This window comes from Panthera onca, chromosome D1 (assembly GCF_046562875.1).
Source record: "Panthera onca isolate mPanOnc1 chromosome D1, mPanOnc1 haplotype 2, whole genome shotgun sequence".
NCBI classification, from domain to species: Eukaryota; Metazoa; Chordata; class Mammalia; order Carnivora; family Felidae; genus Panthera; species Panthera onca.
The window spans coordinates 62,019,457-62,044,227 of record NC_138348.1 but is presented as its reverse complement, the minus strand read 5'-3'; the positions used below and the strand labels follow the sequence as shown (position 1 = coordinate 62,044,227).

Sequence of the window (24,771 nt, the reverse complement as noted above, 5' to 3'; positions counted from 1 at the left end):
CATGCGTGTGTGTTCTGGATTGTGAAATGCATTTTCACCGTGCGTCAGAGAAAACAGAAAGTCCCATCTAGACTTCTTTTCTCTCCTTACCTCAAAACTGTCTGGCCTGGCTCACTTCTACTTGACATGTTTCGGTCATAGTTTAAATGTCACTTTCTCTGGGCAGTGGTCTCTGATCTTCTGTCCACCGTTGGCCCATCTGGCCCAGGCGAGGGGCCCCTGTGGTCCTTCCCCTGCCTCTCTCCCTGGCCGACTTGTCCACTGTGGAGAAGCTCCAAGGAGGTGGAAGCTCATTTGTCTTTTTTTTTTTAATATAATTTTTTTGTCAAATTGGCTAACATACAGGGTATACAGTGTGCTCTTGGCTTCAGGGGTAGATTCCTTCCCTTGGTTCATCGCTTACGTACGACACTCAGAGCTCATCCCGACAAGTGCCCTCTTCAGTGCCCACCACCCATTTTCCCTCTCCCTCACCTGCCATCAACCCTCAGTCTGTTCTCTGTATTTAAGAGTCTCTTGTGGTTTGCCTCCCTCCCTCTCTATTTGTAACTATTTTTTCCCCTTCCCTTTTCTGGTCTTCTGTTAAGTTTCTCAAGATCCACATATGAGCGAAAACGTGTTATCTGTCCTTCTCTGACTGACTTGTTTCACTTGGCGTAATACCCTCCAGTTCCATCCACATTGCTGCAAATGGCAGGATTTCATTCTTTCTCCTTGCCAAGTAGTACTCCATTGTATAGACCTCATGTGAGGCTTGGGACAGCAGGGTGGGAACTCAGTGCGGGAGAGAAGAGGCGGGGTGGGAGAAGAGGTCAAGGGGAGGGAGGGAACAAGGAAGCCTGGCGTGTTACCTCAGCACATCTTCTGCAGCGCTTAGGACAGGAAAGGTCCTCAGTAAGCATTTGCTAAATGAATTAACCTTGGTACTAGGTGTGCAATACCTTTCTCCTGATTCAAAACGAGGCCCTGACATTTGAAACCATGGCATCTAGAGCAAGTCACGTAATCTCTTTCGTGAGCTTGTTATCTCATTTGCACAACAAGAATAAATAAGAGAAAATATAAAAGAGCATGTATCTAACCTGCATAATTGCTGCAGAGATTAGAAATAGTGTGTACAAAATACCCAGCACAGGAGTAGATGTTCGATACATGGTAGTCGTTCTATTGTTATTACCTCTTTTCCTGTCTGAGATCATACCCTGATCACCATCACCACCAGGGTCCCCCAGCCCTGCCCACATTCCGTTCAGACCTTCCAGATCTATCTGAGCCCAGGTCTGTGTAAAAGAGGAAAAAAGAAAAAGCCTAAAATGTAGATTTTAGAGTCACTGACCGGCTGCGTGAACTTGACCAACCACCCAGGTCATGTCGCCTGCTGTCTAAAGTGATAATTGACTAGGGCTCTTAACGGGGCTGTGTGGAAGGCACTGAGGGCAGGGCTCGATGCACACATATTTCTTCCCTTTCCTTGTCCGGGGCCCACTCTCCTTCCCCATAGAGAGGCCAAGAATGACACCCGTGTCTGCTTAAGGAGAAACGTGTAGAAGCGTAGGTCCTGCTTAGCAAAGCACTGGCGGTCGCCTCCTCTGGCTGACACCCTGGACAGAGGGCTTCCGTCCCGCTCATCTCCGGCCCCAGGGCCCAGCGTAAGTATGTATGTAACAGGTTGTGGAAATGAACTCCTCTCTGGAGACATCTTCATGGTGCTCGGGTCTTACCTGAAGAAGAGTTTCCTCAAGCCCTGCCTCACGAGCAGGCCGGGGTCTCACACATGTTACATGGGTACAGTTACATGATATGTTGGTCAGAAATAACACATGTCAATGATGATGATGATGACGACACGGTTAGTAGTCACTTCCCAATCCCTTCTGCCTGTAGGGATAAGGTACATTAGTTCACAAAGCATCTAATAAAGCCAACACCTCCAGCCTGCCCAGAGCCCCATAGCCAGGAGGTGGCTGGAGCGAGACCATGGAAGCTGGTTCTGTCACTGTGCGTGGCAGAGGGTTGTGGGAAGGAAGGTCTGGAGATGGATGGATCCAGCTCCTGATTCACTTCCTGGTGTCAGATGAGTGGACAAAGGGCTACGGAGCAGGGAGAGAGCAAGGATGCAGCACTGTGACCTCTTGCCTACACCCTCCTGCCCCATCTCCCTCAGGTGAGCCCGGTGAGCCAGGTATGCAGACGCTCCGTGGCAGCAAGGGTGCAGGGTGTCTGAGAAATGGCCGGCAGCTCTGAGGGACAGAAACGGAGGGTGTGCATCTGGGAGAATCGAGGTGCTCTGTGGGCAGCGGGAAGGAGCAGAGGGAGGGTGGGGAAGGTCAGGCTAATAGAGGTAGGGGCAGGGGGGAGCCCCTGGTCAGCAGGGTAAGGAGGGACTGCCATGTTGAAACATGAATGTGTGCCAGGTGCCTGGGCTGCCCAGCCTGGGCGGGGAGGACCGGGCGGGTGGGTCCGAGCTGGGCCCCCTCCCCAGCATTCCTCCACCCTCCCGCCCGGTCTCTGCGTCACTGTGCTTGGGACCCTCGCTCCACTGTCGCCTCTCACCTCCCAACCTCTTCCTCCTCTATTAAATGCCAAGCCGAGTGTGAACCATGACCAACCTCCCATCTGTTAAAAAATAGATATTTACCATTTATTGAATCACTATATTAACTCAAAACTGGGGGAAAAATTAAAGGGGAATAAGAGCAAGGCAAATGTTCTCCCTGCCTCTGCTCTGTGACAGGGAAGCTGTGAGTTTCGGGGCTGTGTTGTTAGTAATTCATAGTTACTGAGCCTTTGCCTTGAAGCCGGTGTCTTTGGTCAACAGGCACACACTGATAAAAAAACATAGTCATCCACCAATTTAACAGCCTAAAATGTGTCTCAGCCTTATTAACGTACGTTTCTGAGGGGATGTTCCTCTCCAGCTATAACTGATGCTCAGCTGGAGCCTCCTAGAGGGTGCCTTTTAAAAATAAAATGTCGGCTTTTTTTTCTGATGATAATAATGGCTAACATTTACTGAGCACCTGCTATGTATTAGGGACAATATGTACCAGGGACATGTATTAACTATTATTTAATCCTCAGAACAACCCTAAGAGGCTGATGCTGTTTTACAGATGAGGAAACTGAAGCGCAGAGAGGTTGAATAACTTGTCCCAGGTCACACAGCTGCTACATACTAGACGCATACTTCAAACGTAGGCTTACTTTGAAATTTTATTTTATTTTTTTTTAAATGTTTATTTTTGAGAGAGAGAGCAAGAGCGAGTGGGGCAGGGGCAGCCAGAGAGAGGGACAGAGGATCTGAAGCAGGCTCTACACTGACAGTGGCGAGCCCAATGCTGGGCTCGAACTCATGACCCAAGCCGGAGTCGAATGCTTAACCAAGTCACCTGGGTGCCCCTTTGAAATTTTAAAAGAAGTCGTATAAACAATGCCTTTGATTCAATTTTAGATATATCTAATACATATTTACCTAAATCAAACTACTAATATTTTATATCACCTAAGATTGGTAAGAAGTAAAAAGTAGCTGTCAAGTAATTGTATTCATTCATTCATTCACTCCACATGCATTTCACGAGCTCTGTGGATGCCCTCAGGGAACTGCCATCAAGGGGAAAGCAGACATGAATATAGACCATTGAGTTAGCTGGATGTACAGTGATAAATCAACATGAACAAAGGCAGAGAGGCCACAGAATTAACATCCAGGAAGGTTGCAAGTGACTCAGTGAGAAGGAAGTGAAATGAGCCAGATCAAAGATTAACCTTCCATTTTGACCAGGAGACAAGAATTTATTCTGAGCTCCTAGAGAGGCATCAACAGGGTAGTGGAATGATCTGGGCTTAAGAAATTCATCTGGCACAACCTACCGAGGCAAAATCATCTCCTGGCTGTATCCATATGCCAAGTTCAACCCCTGGACCAGAATTCTGGGTCCACCACTCAAGATCTGTGTAACCTTAGACAATATATTTAACCTCATAATTTCTCACCTGTAATTTACAGATAGTCATAGTACCTATAACACAGAATTGAAGTGAGGATTAAAATATTACCATGTACAATATTAGTAACAGTACTCAGCAAATATTAGCTACTAATAATAACATAATATTGGTTATTATTATGAAATCATTATTATGAATTATTAGTCACTAGTATTAACAATGGCTAACATTACTTCAGTGCTTACTCTTATTATATTATCATCATCATTATTGTCATCCAGGGGGGTGGGTTGGAGGTGAAGGGCCAGAGGGCACAGAGGCTAGGTGACAGTCACCATAAATCCTCATCCAAATTAGACCAGAACAGTGCTTTGGGTCAAAAGCCAGTATTGGGTCAAGTTAGAGAGTTATCATCTGCCTTTTTAAAAAAACTGAAAGAGAATGAAATAGGAAACATCAGAATACATTGTTCATCATGTGGTAACTTTGGTTTTGTGAATCTTCTTTCCATTTTATACACACAAACACACGCATTCATATACATAAATGTGTGTATCCAGTCACAACGTAAGATGTTTTTCAAATTATGGATCGCAGGCAAAAAGGTTTCACAGCCCTGGAGTAGAAAGTGTTATCACCGGTCTTCCCTCCAGCCCTGCCCCTCAGGTACTCAGACGACCAACTATCACTGCATCAGCCAGTGTCAGAAGACTGAATGTTAAGAGACCAGAGCTCGGAAACTTGGGTTTGGGCTTCAGTAAGGTGATTTGATTTCTATGTATCTTACGTCTTTTTCCTTGTCCCATAACTAATTTCCATGGGTATTTTGAGAACTGGGACCCAAAAAATATCACCTACACATCTTGATTGGCTCTAGCTGCAACCCTAAGGCATTGTCTGTCTAGTAATGTTGGCTTTGCTACTAACTCACCGTGTGGCCTTGGGCAGACAGCTGGATGGCTCTGGGTCACTGTTGCCCCATGTATAAAATGGGGGTGAAAATAGTTGTCTTATATGCTTTATGGTTATTAGGGGGTACGAATGAAATCACAAATGTTTGCACTCTTTGAAAATCATGGAGAACATGTAGAAGGAAGTCTATAGTAGACACTTGGGATCTATGATAAATCCCAAAGACTCCAACCAGTTACCAGTGGTAACCTCAGACCATTCTTTTGCTAAGTGAAGTGATGCAGCTTTCCAGGTTAGGACATAATGGACCCATTTGAGTGGGTCTAGAGGGCTCTGTAACCAGATGAGCAGAGTTTGCAGTGGAACCAGGCTGAGACCTTCCCCGGGAGATGGCCTTTTGGGTCTTGGTAGGGAAGAGGGCATCTTCGGCCAAAAGGATGCCTCATCTGTCCATGACCGAATGAAGAACTTGGAAACACCCACCCATCAGACCAAAACTAACCTTCAGTGTGTTTTGTTTGGCCTACAAAGTGTTTTGAGATTTGAAGAAATCATGGAGAGAATCCAAAAATCACACATTTTGTGTCTAAGTCCAAATTTCTAGCTTGTCTTAAAAATGAATAAGCCACCCTGTACTGCTTGCTACATTGCAGCCCTGCAGGCATTGAGTGCCCAACTGTCCTCTTGGCAGGCCCGGCCCTCGCTGCCGTCTGTCAGAGACCCCACCCCAGGCACGGAGCCTCCACACCAGCATGGCACCATTGGTCATAGCTCTTGCTCTGTTGCTTTTCTACAGGACAGTTGCACAGTTTGTATATCCACAGGGCTCTAAGAAGTGGAACAGTGAAAGAAAGAACTGAGAAAGCTGTATGCATCAAGAAAAATAAGAGCTCTCATCAAGCCTTGCTCAGGATATTCTGTTTTCCTCCTGTGCTTATCTCCTGGCTCTTGTATGGGGCTGCATTTGCTATTCCAGAGCCAAAGGAAGACATTTGGAAGGAAGAAGGGAGTGCTATCACGGGTATAAAAAAAAAAAAAAAAAAAAAAATCCCAGGATGTCCATTTAGAGCAAAAAGGTCCAACGGGGAAAAGAAAAAAAAGTGATATCAGGAGCTTCCCACCAATCAGACACCCTGGCAACGCCCAGGCAAATGGGGCTGACACTGTGGCTTCCCCAGGTGCTGATGGTGTCCCTGTTGAGGCTTGTAGGTCTGGACGTGAGGGAGTTCTCAGATTGCCATGGTGGCCAGGGTCAGCCTAGCTGGAAGGACACTTTTGTGTAGTGGAAGGAAGGGGACTCATGGAAGTGTGATAGAATAGAAAAACTCCAGTTTTAGAGCCTAACAGACCTGGGTTCAGATCCGGGCTTTGTTACCGCCTCAGTGACCTTGAAGGAGGTTCTGAACCTTAGTTTTCTCATCTGTCAGATGGGGATTGGTTGGCCAATTAAATAAACAAATGTATATCAGATGCACCAGGCTCTGGAGTGAGCAAAACAGCTAAAGCACCTGCTCTCATGGAGCTTACTTATTAGTGGGAGAAAACAGACAATTATCAAGTAGTTGTTTAATTATCTGGTCATGATACATGTGAATTGGTTATTTATACTCTGACTCATTTCCAAAAAAGGTTGGAAACAAGAATAACATCTCAGGCCGTGTCACCATGTAATGAGATAGTGTGTGCTAAGTGCTTAGCCACATGTTACATTGTTTTTCATTTCACAAAATCTTTTTTTTTTAATTTTTTAATGTTTTTATTTATTTTTGAGGGGGGGTAGGGGCAGACAGCATGGGAGACACAGAATCCCCAGCAGGCTCCAGGCTCTGAGCTGTCAGACAGAGCCCCATGCGGGGCTCGAACTCACAAACTGTGAGATCATGACCTAAGCCAAAGTCAGACGTTCAACCGACGGAGCCACCCAGGCGCCCCCACAAATTCTTTTTTTTTTTTTAATGTTTTATTTATTTTTGAGAGAGCGAGCAAATCTGAATGCGGGACTGGAATCCACCAACTGTGAGATCATGACCTGAACTGAAGTCTGAGGCTTAGCCAACTGAGCCAACCAGAAGCCCCGTTTCACGAATTCTTAAGGAGCCCCAGCTCCGTGTCAGGCCCTATCCCAGCTGGGGACATGATGGGAACAAACACATGATTCCTATCTAGGGAGGCTGCTGAAATCAGTGCCCTCTGGTCTTTGTTTTCAACTTCCTTGATACCCATTACTGGAGGGGAGGCTGAAGTCTCTTCCTGGTGGCTAGGCGGAGTAGCAGAAAGAGGATTCATCCTCAGAGGGCCCGGGTGCAAGTCCCCCCCCCCCCCCCCCCCCCCCCCCCCCCCCGCTACTGATCTCTTTGTGGCTGTGGAGCCCTCCCCTCTCCAAGTCTGAAGTCCCTCGTCCACAGCATCGCAGGGCGAATCCGAGGCCGGAATGGATTCGGGTATTGCCTTTGCCTCCTGGGGCCCGGGCTCAACCCTCTCTTTGGTTTCCCGGCTGCAGACCACTCAGCCCTGAGTGCGGCGAGGACCCTGTTCGTGGATGTGGAGGAGCGCGGGCCGGAGGCCATGGACGTGAAGGAGAGGAAGCCGTACCGCTCGCTGACCCGGCGCCGCGACGCCGAGCGCCGCTACACCAGCTCGTCCGCGGACAGCGAGGAGGGCAAGGCTCCACAGAAGTCCTACAGCTCCAGCGAGACCCTGAAGGCCTACGACCAGGACGCCCGCCTGGCCTACGGCGGCCGAGTCAAGGACATGGTGCCGCAAGAGGCCGAGGAGTTCTGCCACGCAGGTGAGGGCGCCCGGGGCCGGGCTGGAGGGGAGGGGCAGCTGTGCACCTGGGTGCGTGCGCAGGTGAGCAGACAGCTGGCAGGAGGACGCGGGCCAACACCAGGTCTCGGCTATTCTGGCTCCCAGATCTGGTCAGAGCCTGCCTGTAATTCACGCTTAGTTAAGTTCATCTTCGTGGTCACCCGGTCCGCGGGCATGAAGAGCTGGTTAGGAGCTGGGCTCCGGGCCAGACTAACTGGGGTTGCGTTCAGAACCGCCACCAGCTCTCCGGGAGGCCTCAGTCCCCATCTGTTAGATGGGCTGCACTGAATTGTGGGCTGGAGGGGCATGTTGTAAGTGGTAAGCATGCTAACATCAAGTGCGGAGTAAGTCAGTTATTCATTTTATTACTCGTCATATATGTATCCATTCAACAGACGTATTACCTTCTTTGCCTCGAGCATTGTCCCGGTCTATCAAAGCGTTGCTCCTGAAATAGACCTAAAGTCTTGGTAATTGGATAATATCTTGGCACCTGACTCCTCTCCTTCAGTTCCGGCCTACACTAGTCACCAGAGCCTGTCCATCCTACTCCAAAGTAACTTTCAAATCCATCCCTCTTCTTCATCCACTCTGCCGCTGTCCTCTCTCTCTCCGGGAAGGTTGACCACAGCCCCCCTTCACCCAGTGCTGCCACCTCTGGGCCATTCTCTGCACTGCACCTAGAGTGAAGTTGGGAATGACTCCCCCTTGTCCATAACCTGAGCTCCTTAAGCTGGCATAAGGGACTTTCCCCAACTCCGTTTTTCTTCCTGGACTATTTTGTCCCCTGCCTCTCCACACCCTGCCACCCATGCTCCAACCCTCAGACCTACTCATTATTCCCACACTTGCCGTATTTGTTCCTTACCCTGGTGCTGCAGTGATTCCTATTTTTCTGCCTGCAGACCCTTGAGCCCTCTGTGATGCCTGACGGGCTGCTACCAGTCGCTGATTCTGCCCTACCCGCTTCCCTTCCACAGCCAGGGTTAGCCAGGCAGCGTGCTGTGTAGTTCATATACATTCCGGCACTGTTATCTAATCCATACGACAACCCCGAGCTGAATCCTTTGCCCCAGATCACAGAGGTAAGAGGAGCTGGTCTCAAACATGTATACCCTCATATAGCCTGACACCCACCTGGCCTCTCCCACAGGCCTGAATCCACATGAAAGCTGGCCTGTTTGTAATGCTGCCTCTCAGGCTCAAAAGGAACGATCTTTAGCTCTTTTCCAGCTTGTGCTTAAGAGCTCAGACTGGCAACTGACCGATCTTGATGTGAATTCTGGATCTGCCTTTTTTATTGCCCTCAGCTTCTTCACCTGGGGAATGGGTTAACAGTGATCCTAATCGTAGGATGGTCGTGAGGATTAATCAGGATTGTAAATAAAGTACTTGACACAGTGCCTGGTGTGGAGCAGATGCTTCAAAGATTCTGCCTACCACTCATTGCCTTCTCTGGGTCTCAGTGAGGAGAAGGGACAAAAGGATATCAAAACTTTCTTCCAGCTCTGTCCTGCCCATGCCTGATAGAGCTCAGTGAGCCCTGACTGGCCCAGCTTGGCCTGGATGCCACCCTAGCACAGGAGGCTGCAGAGAGGAGCCCCCTCTTGTCTTTATAAAAATTAAGAATCAGGGGCACCTGGATGGCTCAGTCGGTTAAGCATCCGACTTCGACTCAGGTCATGATCTCGCAGTCTGTGGATTTGAGCCCCGCGTTGGGCTCTGTGATGACAGCTCAGAGCCTGGGGCCTGCTTCGGATTCTGTATCTCCCTCTCTCTCTGCCCCTCCCCTGCTCATGTCTCTCTCTCTCTCTCTCAAAAATAATAAATAAACATTACAAATTTTAAATAAGAATCATTCCCATTTCATAGGCAGACACGGCCATGACAGTTTAGAGAGTACTCCCCCACCCATTACCTCCCGAGATCCTTAAAAATTCTGTGAGGCTAGCAGGTCATAGATTACCACCCCCACTTTAAAGACAAGAACATTGTGGCTTAGGTGATTGCAGCAGCCCAAGATCACACAAGTCGAGGTTGAGCAGGGTGATATGTCAGCCTGTGTCCTGGGGATCCTCATGAAAGATGCCAAAAGGCCATAAAGTCAACAGATCATAAGGACTTCCCACATTTGGGGAAATAAATCTCCTAAGCTCACACTTCAGAGGGGCTGAGCTGGCTCCAAGGGATCGCTGAGCCCTCAGAGTCAGCCATCACGTTGCACTTCTCCGTCCACAGATCTCTCAACTCACTCACATTCACGCTGCCTCTGGCTGCTTAAAAGGGTATATAGGGCAAGCCACATGGAAACTGATGCAGCCTGGGCTGTTTATTTCACATTCTTCTGATGTGTGACTGGCTTTCCTTGAGAGGTCCAGCCCATCAGGGCAGGAGCATGAGCTGGGACGGAGGCAGGGGACAAGACAGGGGTGGAGAAGGGAGATCAGAGAGAGGTAAATGGGGCAAGCATGAGCTGGGATGGAGGCAGGGGACAAGACAGGGGTGGAGAAGGGAGACCAGAGAGAGGTAAATGGGGCAAGCAGTGAGTATGGTGTGCAGAGAGGATGGAAAGCAGACAGGGGATTTGGTCTCCAATGTGGAGTTTCTTCTACTTAGAAGGAGGGCACAGGGGAAGGGCAGACCGGAGGATGGCACATAGGGGATATTCAAAATATTTGACATCGGTCTGACCCATATCCTGACCAACCAGAATGTCTGCCTGGCCACTGAGCAGAGCCCAGAGGTCCCTGCTGTGCCACATCATGGGGAGGCTGGGGGTTGTTTATGGGGAGGGGTGGAGGCCAGGGGCACTGGGTGGGCCCGGACATCAGTTGCCAGCCGGTATAGAACTATTTCATGACCTTAACCTCATATTAAGGCTGGAGCAACATGAACCACCTGAGCCACAGGATTGGGGCACCCTGCCTCCACTGCAGCTCTTATTTTCCCAGCGGCCCCACTGGTCCCTCCTCCCCCACTCCTTCCCTCTCTTTATCCATCCCCCAAAGTACTGCCAGAGGGTGTCTGCCTGTTTTCTTGAAACTTCTACAGAACATGCACCCTGTGTCAGTACAGAGGTCTGGGCCCAGAGCTGACCGGGACGCTCGGGAGCACAGGGCTTCTTTGCAGAGTGATGCACACCATGGTGGTAGGGGCTCTCCCTGCTGGCTCCCCTCCTGTTCTCTGGCAGGTCCTGGCCTTGCAGGCTTTCCCAGTGAGCCCTGGCCCTGGTTGCAGGAATCCTTCAAAGCTCAGGCATCTATGCTCCCCTCTTTACTCCTTTCTCCAAGTTCACTCTCATCTGCAAACCTGTCCTCTGAGCTCCCACCTTCTGCCTGTGTGTTCCCAGAACATTCTCCGTGGATCTCCCCTCTTTGGACTTCCACCTGTCATCGTGTATTTGGTTGTAGCTCCCCCACTTGCCTGGAAAGCCAGGCACCACTCCCTGCTCATTGCTGTTTGTCTGTAAACCCACGGCCAGTTGGAGTTGGCTTAAATGTGGGAGCTACCTGATTATAAACCCAGAGAAGTGGTTTAATTGGAATGGGACCGTTAATGCCTCTGTCCACCCCTTCTTCTTCATCCCCCAAACACTCATGGGAATATTAGAAATACGCAGGAAGCCGTCCTTGAACAGATGTTGAGCCAACATTCAGGTGCAACATGGAGGCTGTGTTTTTCCTGGAAGTTACCATTCCCTTTGTTGCTCAAATGCTAATCCCCCAGTGAACTCCCCTCACCCACCTCTTCACTGACCTCAGTCCTGGATGTTTCCAGGCCTCCCCGAGCCCTCAAGACTTCTCCGCAATCCAGCTCTGTGTGCTTGGCTCCTTGGACTGCTCCAAAGCCTGCAGATCCCCGCCATGGTCCCAGCCCTGCCTAGCATGAGGAAGCCCGTGGTGTTGCTTGGGGCCCCCTTTTCTCTGCCAGTCACCATCTTCATTGTCATGTTCTAGGCTTTCCCGACTTGACCAGAAAGGACCTTCTGGTCCCAGGGCAGCCATCTGCGTCTCATCAACTAGGCGTCCACTCGGCTCAGGAGTGCTCCTTTCTGGCAAGTCCTCTCTCGATCAGAAGAAGAGACCTAACGCTCAATTTAACAGACATCTCCTGAGCCTCTACTGAGTCCCACATTTTGTTCTAGGCGCAGGGATTTAGGAATGAGCATGACAGGTTCCCTGCCCCTGCTGAAGTCATCACCAGCAGAAGGGTCAGGCCTTTGGTTCTACTGTGCAGGATGACTAGGTCCAAGGACTCTCAGAATGGGCTTGAATACAGGAAGAAGCAAGGACTCCCGCCCAGGGTGTAGGTATTAGGGGAGACCTCACAAAGGGGCCATGTGCGTTGGGCCTTAAAGGAAGTGGAGGAGGTGGGCTGATGGGGGAGGGGCAGAAGGAGCCGTTTCGGCAGTGGGGCACGTGGGCAGAACACCACACAGGCTCACCAGACAACAGTGAATCCTGGGGTGGGCGGCCTGGTTTCTGGTGGGGAGACCCCTGCTCAGGAGACCCTAACCAAGCTTACCTGCACTTCCTCCCAGGAGCCAACTTCACCCTGCGCGAGCTAGGGCTGGGAGAGGTGACACCCCCTCATGGCACCCTGTACCGGACAGACATAGGCCTCCCACACTGCGGCTACTCCATGGGGGCCAGCTCTGATGCCGACGTTGAGGCCGACACTGTACTGTCCCCTGAGCATCCCGTGCGGCTCTGGGGCCGGAGCACACGGTCGGGGCGCAGCTCCTGCCTGTCCAGCCGGGCCAACTCCAACCTCACGCTCACCGACACTGAGCACGAGAACACCGAGACCGGTGAGTGGCCACCTTGGCCTGTGCCAGGTGCTGGGGTTTTAATTACAATATTGATTTTCTGCTCCATCGCTTGGGGCTCGGATAAAGTTGGTGAAAAATCGCTTTGCTCTCAGTGGTCAAAAGTCAGAGCCTTTTGCACGGTCACACAAAACACCTACCCACTGGTGACACAGCAGAGATTGGGTCACTGCTCTTTGTTTTCGGGATTTCAGATTGGGAGGTGCCTCAGGCACAGGGTTATTACTTGCAAGGTGCCTGTGGCGGGGGCAGGGGGGGCAGCGGTAACGGATCTCCAGCAGCTTGTTCTCTGTTGCATCAGCCATGTCTGGTCCTTCCTGAATCCCTCTCCGTCTCCAGCCTCCAGGTGCTCAGCAGTCCTGGGGGGTCTCCACCGGGGGCGCCCTCCCCCCCGTATTTCAGGCTGGTCAGAGGATGGCCTTGAACAAAAACTGTCATGTTGGGGTAACTCAAAGCCTGAGGGTTTGCTCCAGCTTTCCCCCGATCTCATGTGCAGATCTGGGGACATGCAGGTTCTGGGCTCGATCACACCCTCACCTCTGCACCCCTTCCTCCAAGGCCCAAGAGATGTTGTGGGAGAAAAAGATGGCAGCTCGTTCACATGTCTCCTTGGTACAGGGGAAGGGCGGGAACCCGGTTTCAGAATTTCCCTCCTTACTTTTGGGACCTCCTTGGCAGATGTCTGAGGGGCTCTGGGTTAGTTGCAGCCCTGTGGTCTCCCTTCTCCGGTGCTTTGTGCCCAGCCACACTCTGGGCAGCTTTGTGGACCCGGGCCAGAACTGAGGAGGCCGCTGCTGGGTCTGGCAGCACAGCCTTGGGGAGGGGAGTGGAGACAGGGACAGCCCCTCTGCCCAGGGGAGTGGGGAGGTTTTTTGTGTCTCAGAAGTCCAGGAAAGGGATGTGCTAGTGCTTCCATACCAGGGTGGGAAGGGCAATGGGAGTGAAAACTGGAAAGGCCGAGCCAGGCACCAGTGCCCCCTACTGGTTTCCAGCTCCGAGTGCAGGATCCTCCTAATTCCTGTGCAGGCTTCCCCAGAGGCGTGTGTTGGGGAGGAGGGCGAGGGTGGAGACCAGGTCAGAGGTGAAGGCTTCGGCAGGTTAATCTCTGAAAAGGATGCTCTAGCTAGGTTAGACACAACAGAGTCCCAGATTTGAGTCGGGCAGGAGACCAGGTAAGGTCAGGGTCAGGTGGGAAATTTATTTCCTTAAAGAGTCAGGTGCAGCAGAGTTCCAAATATCCATTCCACCAGCCCTCCCAGAGAGCTCGGAAGTTTTCCTGTGGGAGCCTGTGCACCTGTCTGAAGGGTGAGGGAGCAGCAGTGCCTGGATACTGGCTTGGCCTTGTCACCCTCCCTTGCCCTGTGAGGAGGACAATGACCTCAGCACCGAGGGAGATCCCCCTCTCTGCAGTGACAAGCCATCCACCTTCCCACCTTCCCAGCTTCCCACCAAGGCCCAAGCCAAGGCAGCAGCCCCTTTGCCCCCCACTCTCGCCATGCACTGAACAAGAGCTTGGATTTGATATGAAAGGCCTTTACAGAGAAAATGGTCTCTGATCAGGAGACAGGGAGCTTCAGTTCCATTACTGACCCGGAGTGTGGCACCAGATAAGTTGGATTCTTTCTCTGGACCTCTGTTTCCTTTTCCTCATCTGTGAAATAAGTAGTTTTAAACAAAATCAGCATTTCCTGTATCTGAGAATGTTAATAGTTCTTACGGTGGGGTGGGGATGACAGCCGGAAAGTGCCCTGTGGTCAAATAATGTAGGAAACACTATGTTGTTTTAAGCCAATTTCTTTGCTGCAGGACTTCTCAGAGGCTTTAATCTATTAACATGCCTGCTAATGGGTAAACCACCTAGGAGAGACATACGCAGCATCCCCCAAATTGATGTGAGCATGGAACACTTTGCTCTCAGAGCGTCTGATGGGTTCGGTGTTCTAATGAACACTTTTGGGGAAGAGCTGAGCTGAAGGACCCGCAAGCCCTTCTAGATCTGGGATTCTGTGATCTGAAGTGCTTGTGTCAAGATGGAGGCTCACAAGAAGAAAATGATAATATGATAATAGCAACGTTAGCAGTCAGCAGCTGCTGCTAACCAGCGGCCCCCAAGCAGTGCTGATGCTTTAGTTCTAGGATCTCATTTCCCCCCAGGAACACTGCTTTGAGGTAGGTTGTATCATCCCCATTGCGCAGAATAAGGAGACTATGGCACTGAGAGGTTAAGATACCTGCAGAAGTCACATCACTAGCAAGACAGGATTTGAACTCAGGCCTTCATGACTCTAAGATCTTTATTCTTGTAGCCCTAGTGACCGTGAATTTCCTCTGCAGCGAAGTACTTAGGTTGTTTGCTCTTTTGCAGGCTTCTGGCCGTGGTGACAAATGATCATTTTTCCACAAAGTCATGACAGAGTGAGGTGCACGCCGCCCACATTATTGTATATTCCCTGAGAGCTGAATTAGAGCTGAATCAAGCCTCTGTTGGGTGATAATGACATGGTCGAGGAGCCTCAAGAGCTTCAGCCTTTGATAACAGGGACGGGAAATTGATAACGGGGACGGGAAATGGCTGCCTGCTTCCCCTGGCCGGGCCACCTCTTCCTTCTCTTCCGATGGTCTGTTTCAACACTGGCTGCCGCACTCAAGCCTCGCTGTGCTCGAGGAAGACAGGCAGGCGAAGGAGGTGGACAGGTGACTCTAACAGAGATCCCCTGACCTCCGCAGCCCTTCCAGGCCTGGACTCCCCAAGCCCAGACACCCACAGCTGCCCACGTGCTTGTCCACTTGCCCCTAGGTGGAAAGCTACGCTAACAGCTTTGTTATCCTCGGGTCTAAATAGTGACAGTGAATCATACTGACAGTGCGTGAGCCGTAGGAATGGCTCCCTTTTGTCTACTGATGAAGTTGACAGTGCTATTGTGTGCCCCGTTGTCTCCCCAACTTACAGCTGAGGACCGGGGCTCTGGGAATGAAGGGGGAAGAGCTGACACCAGGCCCTACCCAGGAGTCTGGTTCTGTCCTGTCTGCTCTCCCTCCCTTCTCCATGCCCCTCCCATCTCCTTCTCCCTCCTCTGCCCTCCTCTCTCTGTCTCACATTCATCCCCTCCCCTAGTTCTCCTTCTTTGATGAGAACTTGGGTCTTGCCACCAGAACGGGACCCTATCGCACTGGGTACATTAGCCAGACACCTCAGAGTGTGACCACTTTCCAGAAGTGCAGGGGAGCCATACGGAGGGCCTATCATGTGTCAAGCCACTGCTCATGCGTGATTGCCTTTAATCCTCATGAGAGTGTCATGGCATTCCCGTTTCCCAGATGGGGAAACTGAGGCTCCAAAAAGTCTCCTGGCGGAGACTGTGAAGCTGGGAAGTCAGCAGGTCACCAAAGCTTGGGTGGGAACTCAGATCTTTCAGTCCCATAATCTGAGCTCCTTGCCCACCTCCATTTGAATCAGCGAGTGTTAGACCCTCAGTTGAGGCCACCAAAAATACGTGACCACATTCTCAGAGATCTTTACCAAATGTGAAATGCAGAGTAACTCCAGCAACTTCCAGCCACAGGAAGGAACATCAACTCTGCCTACCCACCCAGCCTCGCATTAGTCAATAGTAATTGTCAACAGTATTGATAGTGGTGGAGGGTTTTGCTGAGGTCATGGCGATGCTGCATGCAGCTGCCATCAATAATAACTTTTATGGGGTCCATTAAAGCCAGTTTCTGCCCCTGAAGGTTAATGTCAGCAGCTTTTATGTCACTGCTTAATATCCAAAATAAATACAGAATTGACTGGGTAATGTAAACACAAATTTTCTGCACCACGGCCGTCAGGCAGAGCCAGCCCTCGGGCCTCCTCTGCTGAGTGGGGCCAGCAGGCTAGGGGACGGCATGGAGAAGTTGGCACCAGGCCAGGCACACAGTTGGCGTCAATAAATGTTTTTAGAAAGCAAAGGTTGCGATTCGAGCTCCGTTCCCAACTGCTGGGTCAGTCTGACAACAACGTCTCTGTTGTAGATGCATATTGTAATTCGCTCTATACCTATCCCAAGCTCCCTCAGTGTGCTGGGCATGATTCTGGAGTCAGGAGTCTAGATGAATAGCAGGGAGGTGGAGATAGGATGACCTTGGGTCTCTGTCTACAGCGGAGGTATAGCAGGCACTGTTGCAGGGTTGAAAGAGCAGCAGTTCTGGAGTCTAATGAGGAGCTCTGCTCTCCTCTCCTGATTGTGCCCTGTCCAGCTCTGAAACCTTGGGCAAGACCCCTCGGCTCCCCAAGCCACGGCTTCCTCATTTCTAAGACAATGTGGCGGTGGTTACCAGGGGCCAAGAGAGCAGGGAATGGGGAGTTAGGGTTTAATGGATGCGGAGTTTCAGGTAGGGATGCTGTAAAAGTTCTGCAGATGAATAGGTGACGGTCACACAACAATGTGAATGTACTTCATGCTCTGGATTGTACTGGTTTAAAGGGTTATGTATGTTGGGGCACCTGGGTGGCTCAGTCAGTTAAGCGTCTGACTTCGGCTCAGGTCATGATCTCACAGTCCGTGGGTTCGAGCCCCGCGTCGGGCTCTGTGTCTCCCTCTCTCTGCCCCTCCCCCACTCACGTTCTGTCTCTCTCTGTCTCAAAAATAAATAAACATTAAAAAAAAGGGTTATGTATGTTTTACCACAATAATTAAAAGAAAACAGAATCAGCATGTCTTCTTTCCTTGATGCATTACTATGAGCCTACGCTATACCTGTGAAGCATGCAGTCTGTGTTGGTCCTTAACTGATGCTGCCTATTGATATTAATTTTCTAAGGAGCTGTGGAATGATGGTAAAAGTAGCCATTGGTCTTACCCTGAGGGTGCAAAGGCTCATTCCTTCATCTCACTCTTGTTATGCACGTGGGCTTGAAGGCCAAGTAGGATTTCACTGAGCATGAGGGATCTGAGAGAGGCATTCCCGGTAGAGAAAATTGCACCAGGCGAGGCTTAGAGGCTTGTGAAGAGGCAGGCGGGGGGCGGGGGGTGGTCTGGGGAATAGTGAGAATTTACCCTGTGCTTTAATCCCAGAGGCACATTGAGAAATGCATTTAGAAAAGAAATGATGAACAGAATCACAGTTACCCCAAAAGTATCAAGCAGCCTGGGTGTCAAAAGGGAAATTATTGGTTAACCTAATTAGGCAGCCAAATTGCTTATTCAGAGTCAGAAGATTAGGGGAGCATCTCCAAAGCACAGTGAGAAAGAAGCTCATTACCAATTTAACTCAATTTATCCTCTACCCTCCATAGCCCCATGCTCATGAGACTTGGTTTAAAAAATCTATAAGCATATCTATCATTAATTCCCTGAGAGGCCAGAAACTGCAGCTACCCAGCCATTGTGTGCATAAGGCTCCATCTTCTAAGGTAGGAAGCCAGGCTCCCTCAGCCTGAGAAGTTGGACAGCTGGGTTTGACTGCACTTCTGCCTCATGAGCTGCCCATACTCCCTTTCAGGAACACGGAGGAGTTCGGGAATTCGACTCTCCACCTGGGCAGCTATCCATGGACAATGAGTGCTCTAAGGCCCCAACTTCCAAAAAAGGATTAGAAACAGCCTTATTAGAGAACCCGAGAACCCGAGAATCTGAGAATCCAGGAGCTAGAAGGAACATAGAGACAACAAGCCCATTAACTCTTAGCCTTTCCTCAATTTCCAGCCGAGGAAACTGAGATTCAGAGAGGTGACTTGCTGAAGGTTGCACAGCTAGTAAATGGCAGAACCAGGGTCTGAGTCCACATCCGCCTCTCCCCAATACCCATGATCTTTCCTAGCCACTGCACTCCACAGTTTGTTCTGTTTTATAGAAACATGTTTCTATTAGGTCAACGTGTACAATATATATATATAATCTAGGAGGTGATTCTAGCTGTTTTCAGAACATAATGTTCTTTGTCAATGTGAGAAGCTTGCAGAAAAGAAACTGAATCTATAACCTGTTAGAGTTGATGTGGAGCTAGAGATCATACCAGGCCACTCTCAGGTTGTGACCTGCTGGACAAAAGTCATTTAGAGTAGGGATCATAGAGGTTTAAGAGAAAAATTCCAACCAGAAGGTATCTGAGAAGGTTTTATGGAAGAAGTGCTGGCCACTGGGCTTTGAGGGGTGGAAAAGACTAACAGGTGAAAAGGGGGAAGAAAGGGCGTTGTCTGTAGACAAGGCATGAAGGTGGACAAGTAAAAGGTGTGTCCCACGAAGTTAGAAGACAGGAGTGTAACTGAGAATATGGGAAGGGGATGTGTTCGGAGGGGATGTTGGAGAGTGAGCAGGATCCTGTCATTTAACAACTATTTATTGAGCACCTACTATGTTCCAGTTACTGTTTTAGGTCTTGGGGTCCCAGCATGGTCGATACAGATGAAACCACCCACTGCTCAGTGGGGAGACTGATGATAAACAAGTGTAAAAACTAAATGCTGGGGCACCTGGGTGGCTCAGTTGGTTAAGTGGCCGACTTCAGCTCAGGTCATGATCTCGTGGTCCGTGAGTTTGAGCCCCGTGTCGGGCTCTGTGCTGACAGCTCAGAGCCTGGAGCCTGTTTCAGATTCTGTGTCTCCCTCTCTCTGACCCTCCCCTGTTCATGCTCTGTCTCTCCGTGTCTCAAAAATAAATAAAATATTAAAAAAAAATTTAAAAACTAAATGCTGCAGGATGTTATGAAAAAGGGGAGAGGGAATTCCAGGGTGAGAGCAAGGTTGCGGTTCTAAACATGGTGGCCAAAGAAGGCTTCACTGAGAAGGTGGTGTTTGAGGTAGGCATGGGAGTAAGTGGTGAGGACATCTGGAAGGAAAGCAATCCTGGCAGAAGGGTGGGCAGGTTCAAAAGCCTTGAGGCAGAAGCGTATCTGGCTTGTGTGATAAGTAGCAATGAGACCAGTATGGCCGGGGTTGGGGAGATGTCAAAGAGGTGATGTGGGCAGGCCATTGCATGAGCAGTCACAGGAGGGTCCTGAGCTGAGGAGCGACAGGTTCTGATTGATGCTAAGACAGGAGCATTCTGGAAGCTCTGTTGAGAGTAGACTCTAGTGGGCCATGTCAACGTAGGAGGCTATTGCTATAATCCAGAGAGAGAGGATGGGGGCTAAGACAAAGAGGAAGCGTGGAGGCAGTGAAGACCGTATCTGGGCCTGGAGAAGGGAACAAGCCACCTCTTCCCTGGTCCCTCCAGGGCCTCGTAGCAGCAAGGAAGACCTCCATACTCAGATTCTGTGACCGAGATGGGCTCCCGGGTACTCTCAGGGGAGGGACACATTTGACCCTTCTCCTAGCCTCACAGCTCCTTTGGCCCAGCAGCCGGGTCCTTGAGCACCGGCCTGTCCCGTGCCGCACCCCGTGCTCTCTCATGGCCGTGGCTATGAGCCAACCCCCCTGCCCGTCCCTCATCCCACCCTCCGACCCGCTGCTGACCTTGCTGCCTGACTCCCACTCCCAGCCTTGCCTGACCTCCCACATGAGACTCTTGGCACCATCTTGTGTTGTTATTATCTTAGCTTCCCTTCAGCCGTATTTCCATAAAACCCTTCCTTCTGGCCGGGTGCCTCAAACTGCCTTGGTGAAGTGTGACACAGGGCCTCCTCTCCGTACCTTCACGTCTGCTAGAATTGCCTAGGATCTGGAAGCCAGTATCTGACAGCCACGAACAGTGTTGCTCTTGGGAGTTCCTTGTAAGGGGACTTTAAGGAGTCCTGGCCCAGTTTCAGTGCTCCCCAGTCCGCGAGGCACTGGCGAGCTTCATTGCTCTCCCTGGTGGGCAGAACATGCTAATACAATTCCGCACTGGGAAGAGGAAAAGCAAGATAGGGAGAGTCAAAGCTATGCTAAATTAAGATACATTGCATTCTCGAAACTAGGTTAGGACCCGCCGTGTGCAGAGAGGTACAGCAAACCACAGTTTTGCTTTCAATTTGAGCCAACACGATTCTCAACTCATTGGAAGCAATGATGTGCACAGTGACAAACTTCCTACCAGAAGACGTTTTCCAGGCACCTTTTTTTCCCCATCAATAAGCCCAGCTCTGTCCCGGGAGAATGGATCCTGGGCCTGTTTCAACTGCATCTAATCCAGGATGACTTCAGGGGGGAAGGGAGTAACTGGTGGTGGGGAAAGAGCTCCCTTACCCACGGGAGCCTCGTTCCAGTGCCAGGGTGTGTGGAGTCCAGGGACAAACCTGGTTTCAGTTTTAGCCTCTGTCACCAGTCCCAGTGTGACCCTGAGCAAGCCACTCCTCCTCTCCAGGTATTAGTTTTCCCGTCAACCAGATGAGGTTATTGGAATCTCGGGCAGCAAGATGACTTGGAAGGAGAATGGGCTTTGGGGTTGAACTCAGAATCCCAGCTTAGCCACTCAGGAATCGGGTGATTTTTGTGCAACCTACTGGATCTCACCAGGCCTCGGTTTCTTCATCTGCATTGTGGCAATGAACATGTGCCTACCTCCTAAAGTTGTAACGAGGCTGAAAGGTGACTGTGCACACGGAGGGGTCAATACTGTGTTTTCCAAACTGGGTCATGACCAATCCCGAAATAAAGGCTGTGGCTCAGCACAATCATTTGAAATAGTATTAGCAAAGAGAACCGAGAGGAGCAGAATAGAGTTCATAGCACATAGTGAGGAAAGTCAGTTTGTGAATTTTTATTTTAATTATCCTTTACACGTAGCACCTGCATTAGGTCAACTAGGTCATCACCTACAATGTGTTTCTTACTGAGGGGTTCAGTTAGAAAAAAAGAAAGTTTAACACTAAAAAATGGTACCTGGCACATAGCAGGACTTTGTGCACGTCAATTCCTTTCCTTCAAGAACCCCTTAGGTTGAAGATTCCACAATCCATGATGTCACAGTCTTGTCCAAAAACTGTTGACATTGGTACTTCTAAGGCTCCGTTACTGAGAATGAGTATAGATTTGTCAGGGCCTCAAGATTCAGTAGAAGGAGGCTGGGCTCTGGGATCAGATCGACTTGCCCATCGTCACATGGCGTGCATGATGATAGAGCCGGCATCCCTGGTTTGTAGACCCCAGCCATCTCTCCTATAAGAATGGCCAGTGGGGTGACTAACATGCCCTAGGGTAACTGTGAGCTGTGAAGACAGCAGGAAAGGCACCCCCCAGACAGGAAGAGCTGACTCAGGAAGATACAGGGGACTGGAAGAGCCATCCCTGCGTTCACCTAACCAGCTGAATCTCTCTACTCAGCACAAAGGCAACCGGAGAGGGACCTGGGCACATCTACATGTGCACCACAGGCAGCTAGCGTGTTAAGTCAAATTTGCCTTCCCCCGACCCGGGGATGCTTGTTACAAATTTAATTACACCCTAATCAACGCAAACAGATTGACTACAGTATAGCAATGGCTTTCTTTCCTTTGACTTTGGGCCAGAGAGAAGCATGTGGAACATGTGAAAGTGTGCGGAAGGGCTCCTGGGAGTTCATGTGAGCCTGATACATGAAGCGTAGTGCAGAGAGGTTAATAGTGCTTACTCACAGGATGTGGATCCAGACTCCGGGCAAACCCCACAACATACCTCTTCAGGGGAGAGGTCTCAGAGAAAGCCAGGCCCTCCCCTACACTCTTCCCAAAGTGGCAGGGAGCCACTCAACTCCCAAGAGGTTGCTCCCAACCTCTTCTGATGGCAGGGAGCAGCAATGGTGAAGATAAGGAGCATTCAGCCAGCAGTCAGAAGCCTCAGGTCTGACACCCGGCCGTGTGCACTGTTCAGGACATAGCAAACAGTTTGTCCTGGCTGAGCCGGTGGGGATTAAGAGGAGATGAGGCCAGAGAGAAAGACTGGGTCCCATTATGGCAGAGGACAGCTGAAAACTGCTGGCTCAAGAGCTCAGCCTTTCCCCTGAAGGTCGTAGGGAACCACACAAAAGGTTTAAGCAAGGAGAGGTCAAGGGGGGCAAATGCTTTCCCTGATCGAGGTGAGGACGTCAACCAACAGGACAGAGTTTGTTCTTCCCATTCTGCTGTGATGAAATTGCCCCTCGCGCCACTGTGCGTGGGGTGGTGTCCTAAATTCACATGCTGAAGCTCTCACCCCTAGTGTGATGGTAGGTAATTAGGTTTAGATGAGGTTGTGAAGGTGGCACCCTCATGACGGGATTAGTGCCTTTAGAGGAAGAGGGAGACGTGGCTGTCTCCATGCACGTGCAGGGAGGAAAATCCACGTGAGCACGTAGCAGGAAGGCAGCCATCTGCAAGCCAGGAAGAGAGTTCTCACCAGAACCTAACCATGCTGGCACCCCCCAGAGCTGTGAGAAAATGTATTTCTGTTGTCGAAGCCAGGCTGTGGTATTTTGTTATGGCAGCCCAAGCTGACTAAGACAGGCTTCGAAAGCTTAAGTAACTTGCCAGCCAGGAAGTCACAAAGCTGATGCCTAACACAGGGCTGTTGAAATCCAAAGCTCTTACCCCTGCCGGTGCTGCCTCGGGGAGACAGAAGTGCAAAACTATTCGAGGGGATGAGTGCCAACGGTTTTCTGAGTTAAAAAGGTGCCAGCATGCAAGACCATTCCCTCGAACAAAACGAAACAAAACAAAAACAAAATGCTTGGTAATTCACACCTTTAAGCACAGACTCTGGAGCCAGACTGCCTGGATTTGAACACCAGCTCTTTAACTTACTAGCTGCGTCACACAGTGTCCCACAACTGTGGGCGAGTTTCTGAATCTCCCCATGCCTCAGTTTCCTTGCCAGTACAATGGGAATACTTCTCCTGTCTCCCTCATAGGATTAAATGAGCCCAGAGGGTTAAAGCACTTAGAATAGTGCCTGGTGCACAGGAAGTGCCGTATAAGCTTAGGCTGTTGTTGTTATTAATTGTGCGGCACTTTGTGATTTACGAAGTGTTCTCACATTCTGTTCAACATTTGCAGCAGCCTTGGAGGCAGATCTCTGTGTCTTCATTGTTTTGGAAGTGCCCTGAGATCACACGGCTGGGAAGTGGTCGGGATGGAATTCAACCCCAGGTCCCTCTGACCCCACACCCACACACTGGTGTCCGTAACTGTAACTGGCAGCTGGCCCCAGCCTGGCCCCTCCCGCCAAAGATGACTCCCCAGCTACCAGGGCCTGATTTTGCTCAGGCCCGTTTCTCCCAGTCGCACTAGGAGAAGGATCTCAGCCTGGGCTCTTTGTTCGGGAGGAAACTTCCTTTCAAATAAAGAGCCGAACCCTCTATGTTCCAAATACTGAAGAGCACTTTTCTTTCCACTGCCACTCGGCAGCCTGGCTCCTAAATGAGTTTTCTGTGCTCAGCTTTGTAGGACCTTAGCTACAAAACAAATTGCTTTTCTGAATGTGCCTCCAAAAAGCAGATAATCATATGGAGCAAACCAGGTTTGAAGTGTGGTATAAACAAAGGGAGATTGTTTGCCACTCCAGCTGCTCAGAAGGGTGGAAGAGGGAGGAGAGCCGGGCCATGATGGGTGTGAACTGGGCTGTGAAAATGCGGAGGAGACTCTTCAATAGGAACCAAATGGGCTAAGTCAGAAGGTAGACAACCCATTAGAAGTAAGGTACTGCGGGCATCTCTCCAGTCCTGTGGCCTTACATGGTAGCAAAAAAAGAGGGAAACTGCTCAAGTCCAAAGGATTTACCCTTCTTTCTACATACGTCCACAACTTTCGACAATTTATTACCTCCACGCTAGAGTTAGCAGTGCTAAAAGATGCATTTTATTTGGAGAAAATAATCGTGTCACTTTTTTCCCTCAGCTAGATTTAAAAAGCTCTTCAAAAGTCGGCTGTGGCGCTGGGCCATTATTACTCACATCTGGGGAGTGTGTAATAGCTCACAATGTCCTTTAATACCCAGCATTTCATAAATTAGCACATCAATTCCCTGGTCTAGGGCACCTGAGCCCACACCCTGACTTTGAACCCTGTCAGGGGAGCTTTGAACTTGGAGCCCATGCATGTGTGCTGGGTGGGGGGGGGGGGGGTGCCCAAGGCTCAGTGAGTCCCTAGACGGACTCACAGGGCTCAGCATACAGTGAGACACATGGCTAAGACTTATTACAGCAAAAGGATACAAAGCAAACGAACAAAGGGAAAAGGTGCGGAGGGTGAAGTCTGGAGGAAACCAGGCACAAGCTTCCAAGAGTCCTCTCCCAGCAGAGTCACTGGGGATGGGCCTGATTCCAGCAATGAGTGGTAATGACATGCAAAGTGCTCTCTACCAAGAAGCTCAAAAGAGGCCGTGTGCCGAAAGATTTCATCAGACGGCTGGTCACATAGGT

General features: G+C 50.2%; 1 protein-coding gene across 4 annotated transcripts in view; it reads left to right on the top strand.

The window, feature by feature from the left end:
• TENM4 (teneurin transmembrane protein 4) overlaps positions 1 to 24,771 on the top strand; it is a 2,903,849-nt gene that overhangs the window by 2,510,086 nt on the left and 368,992 nt on the right. For all 4 annotated transcript variants that reach the window (XM_078433056.2, XM_078433057.2, XM_078433058.2 and 1 more), the window contains 2 exons: positions 7,364 to 7,651; positions 12,212 to 12,481. In XM_078433056.2, coding sequence (XP_078289182.1) covers positions 7,364 to 7,651; positions 12,212 to 12,481 — 558 coding nt within the window. The remainder of the gene's footprint in view (positions 1 to 7,363; positions 7,652 to 12,211; positions 12,482 to 24,771) is intronic.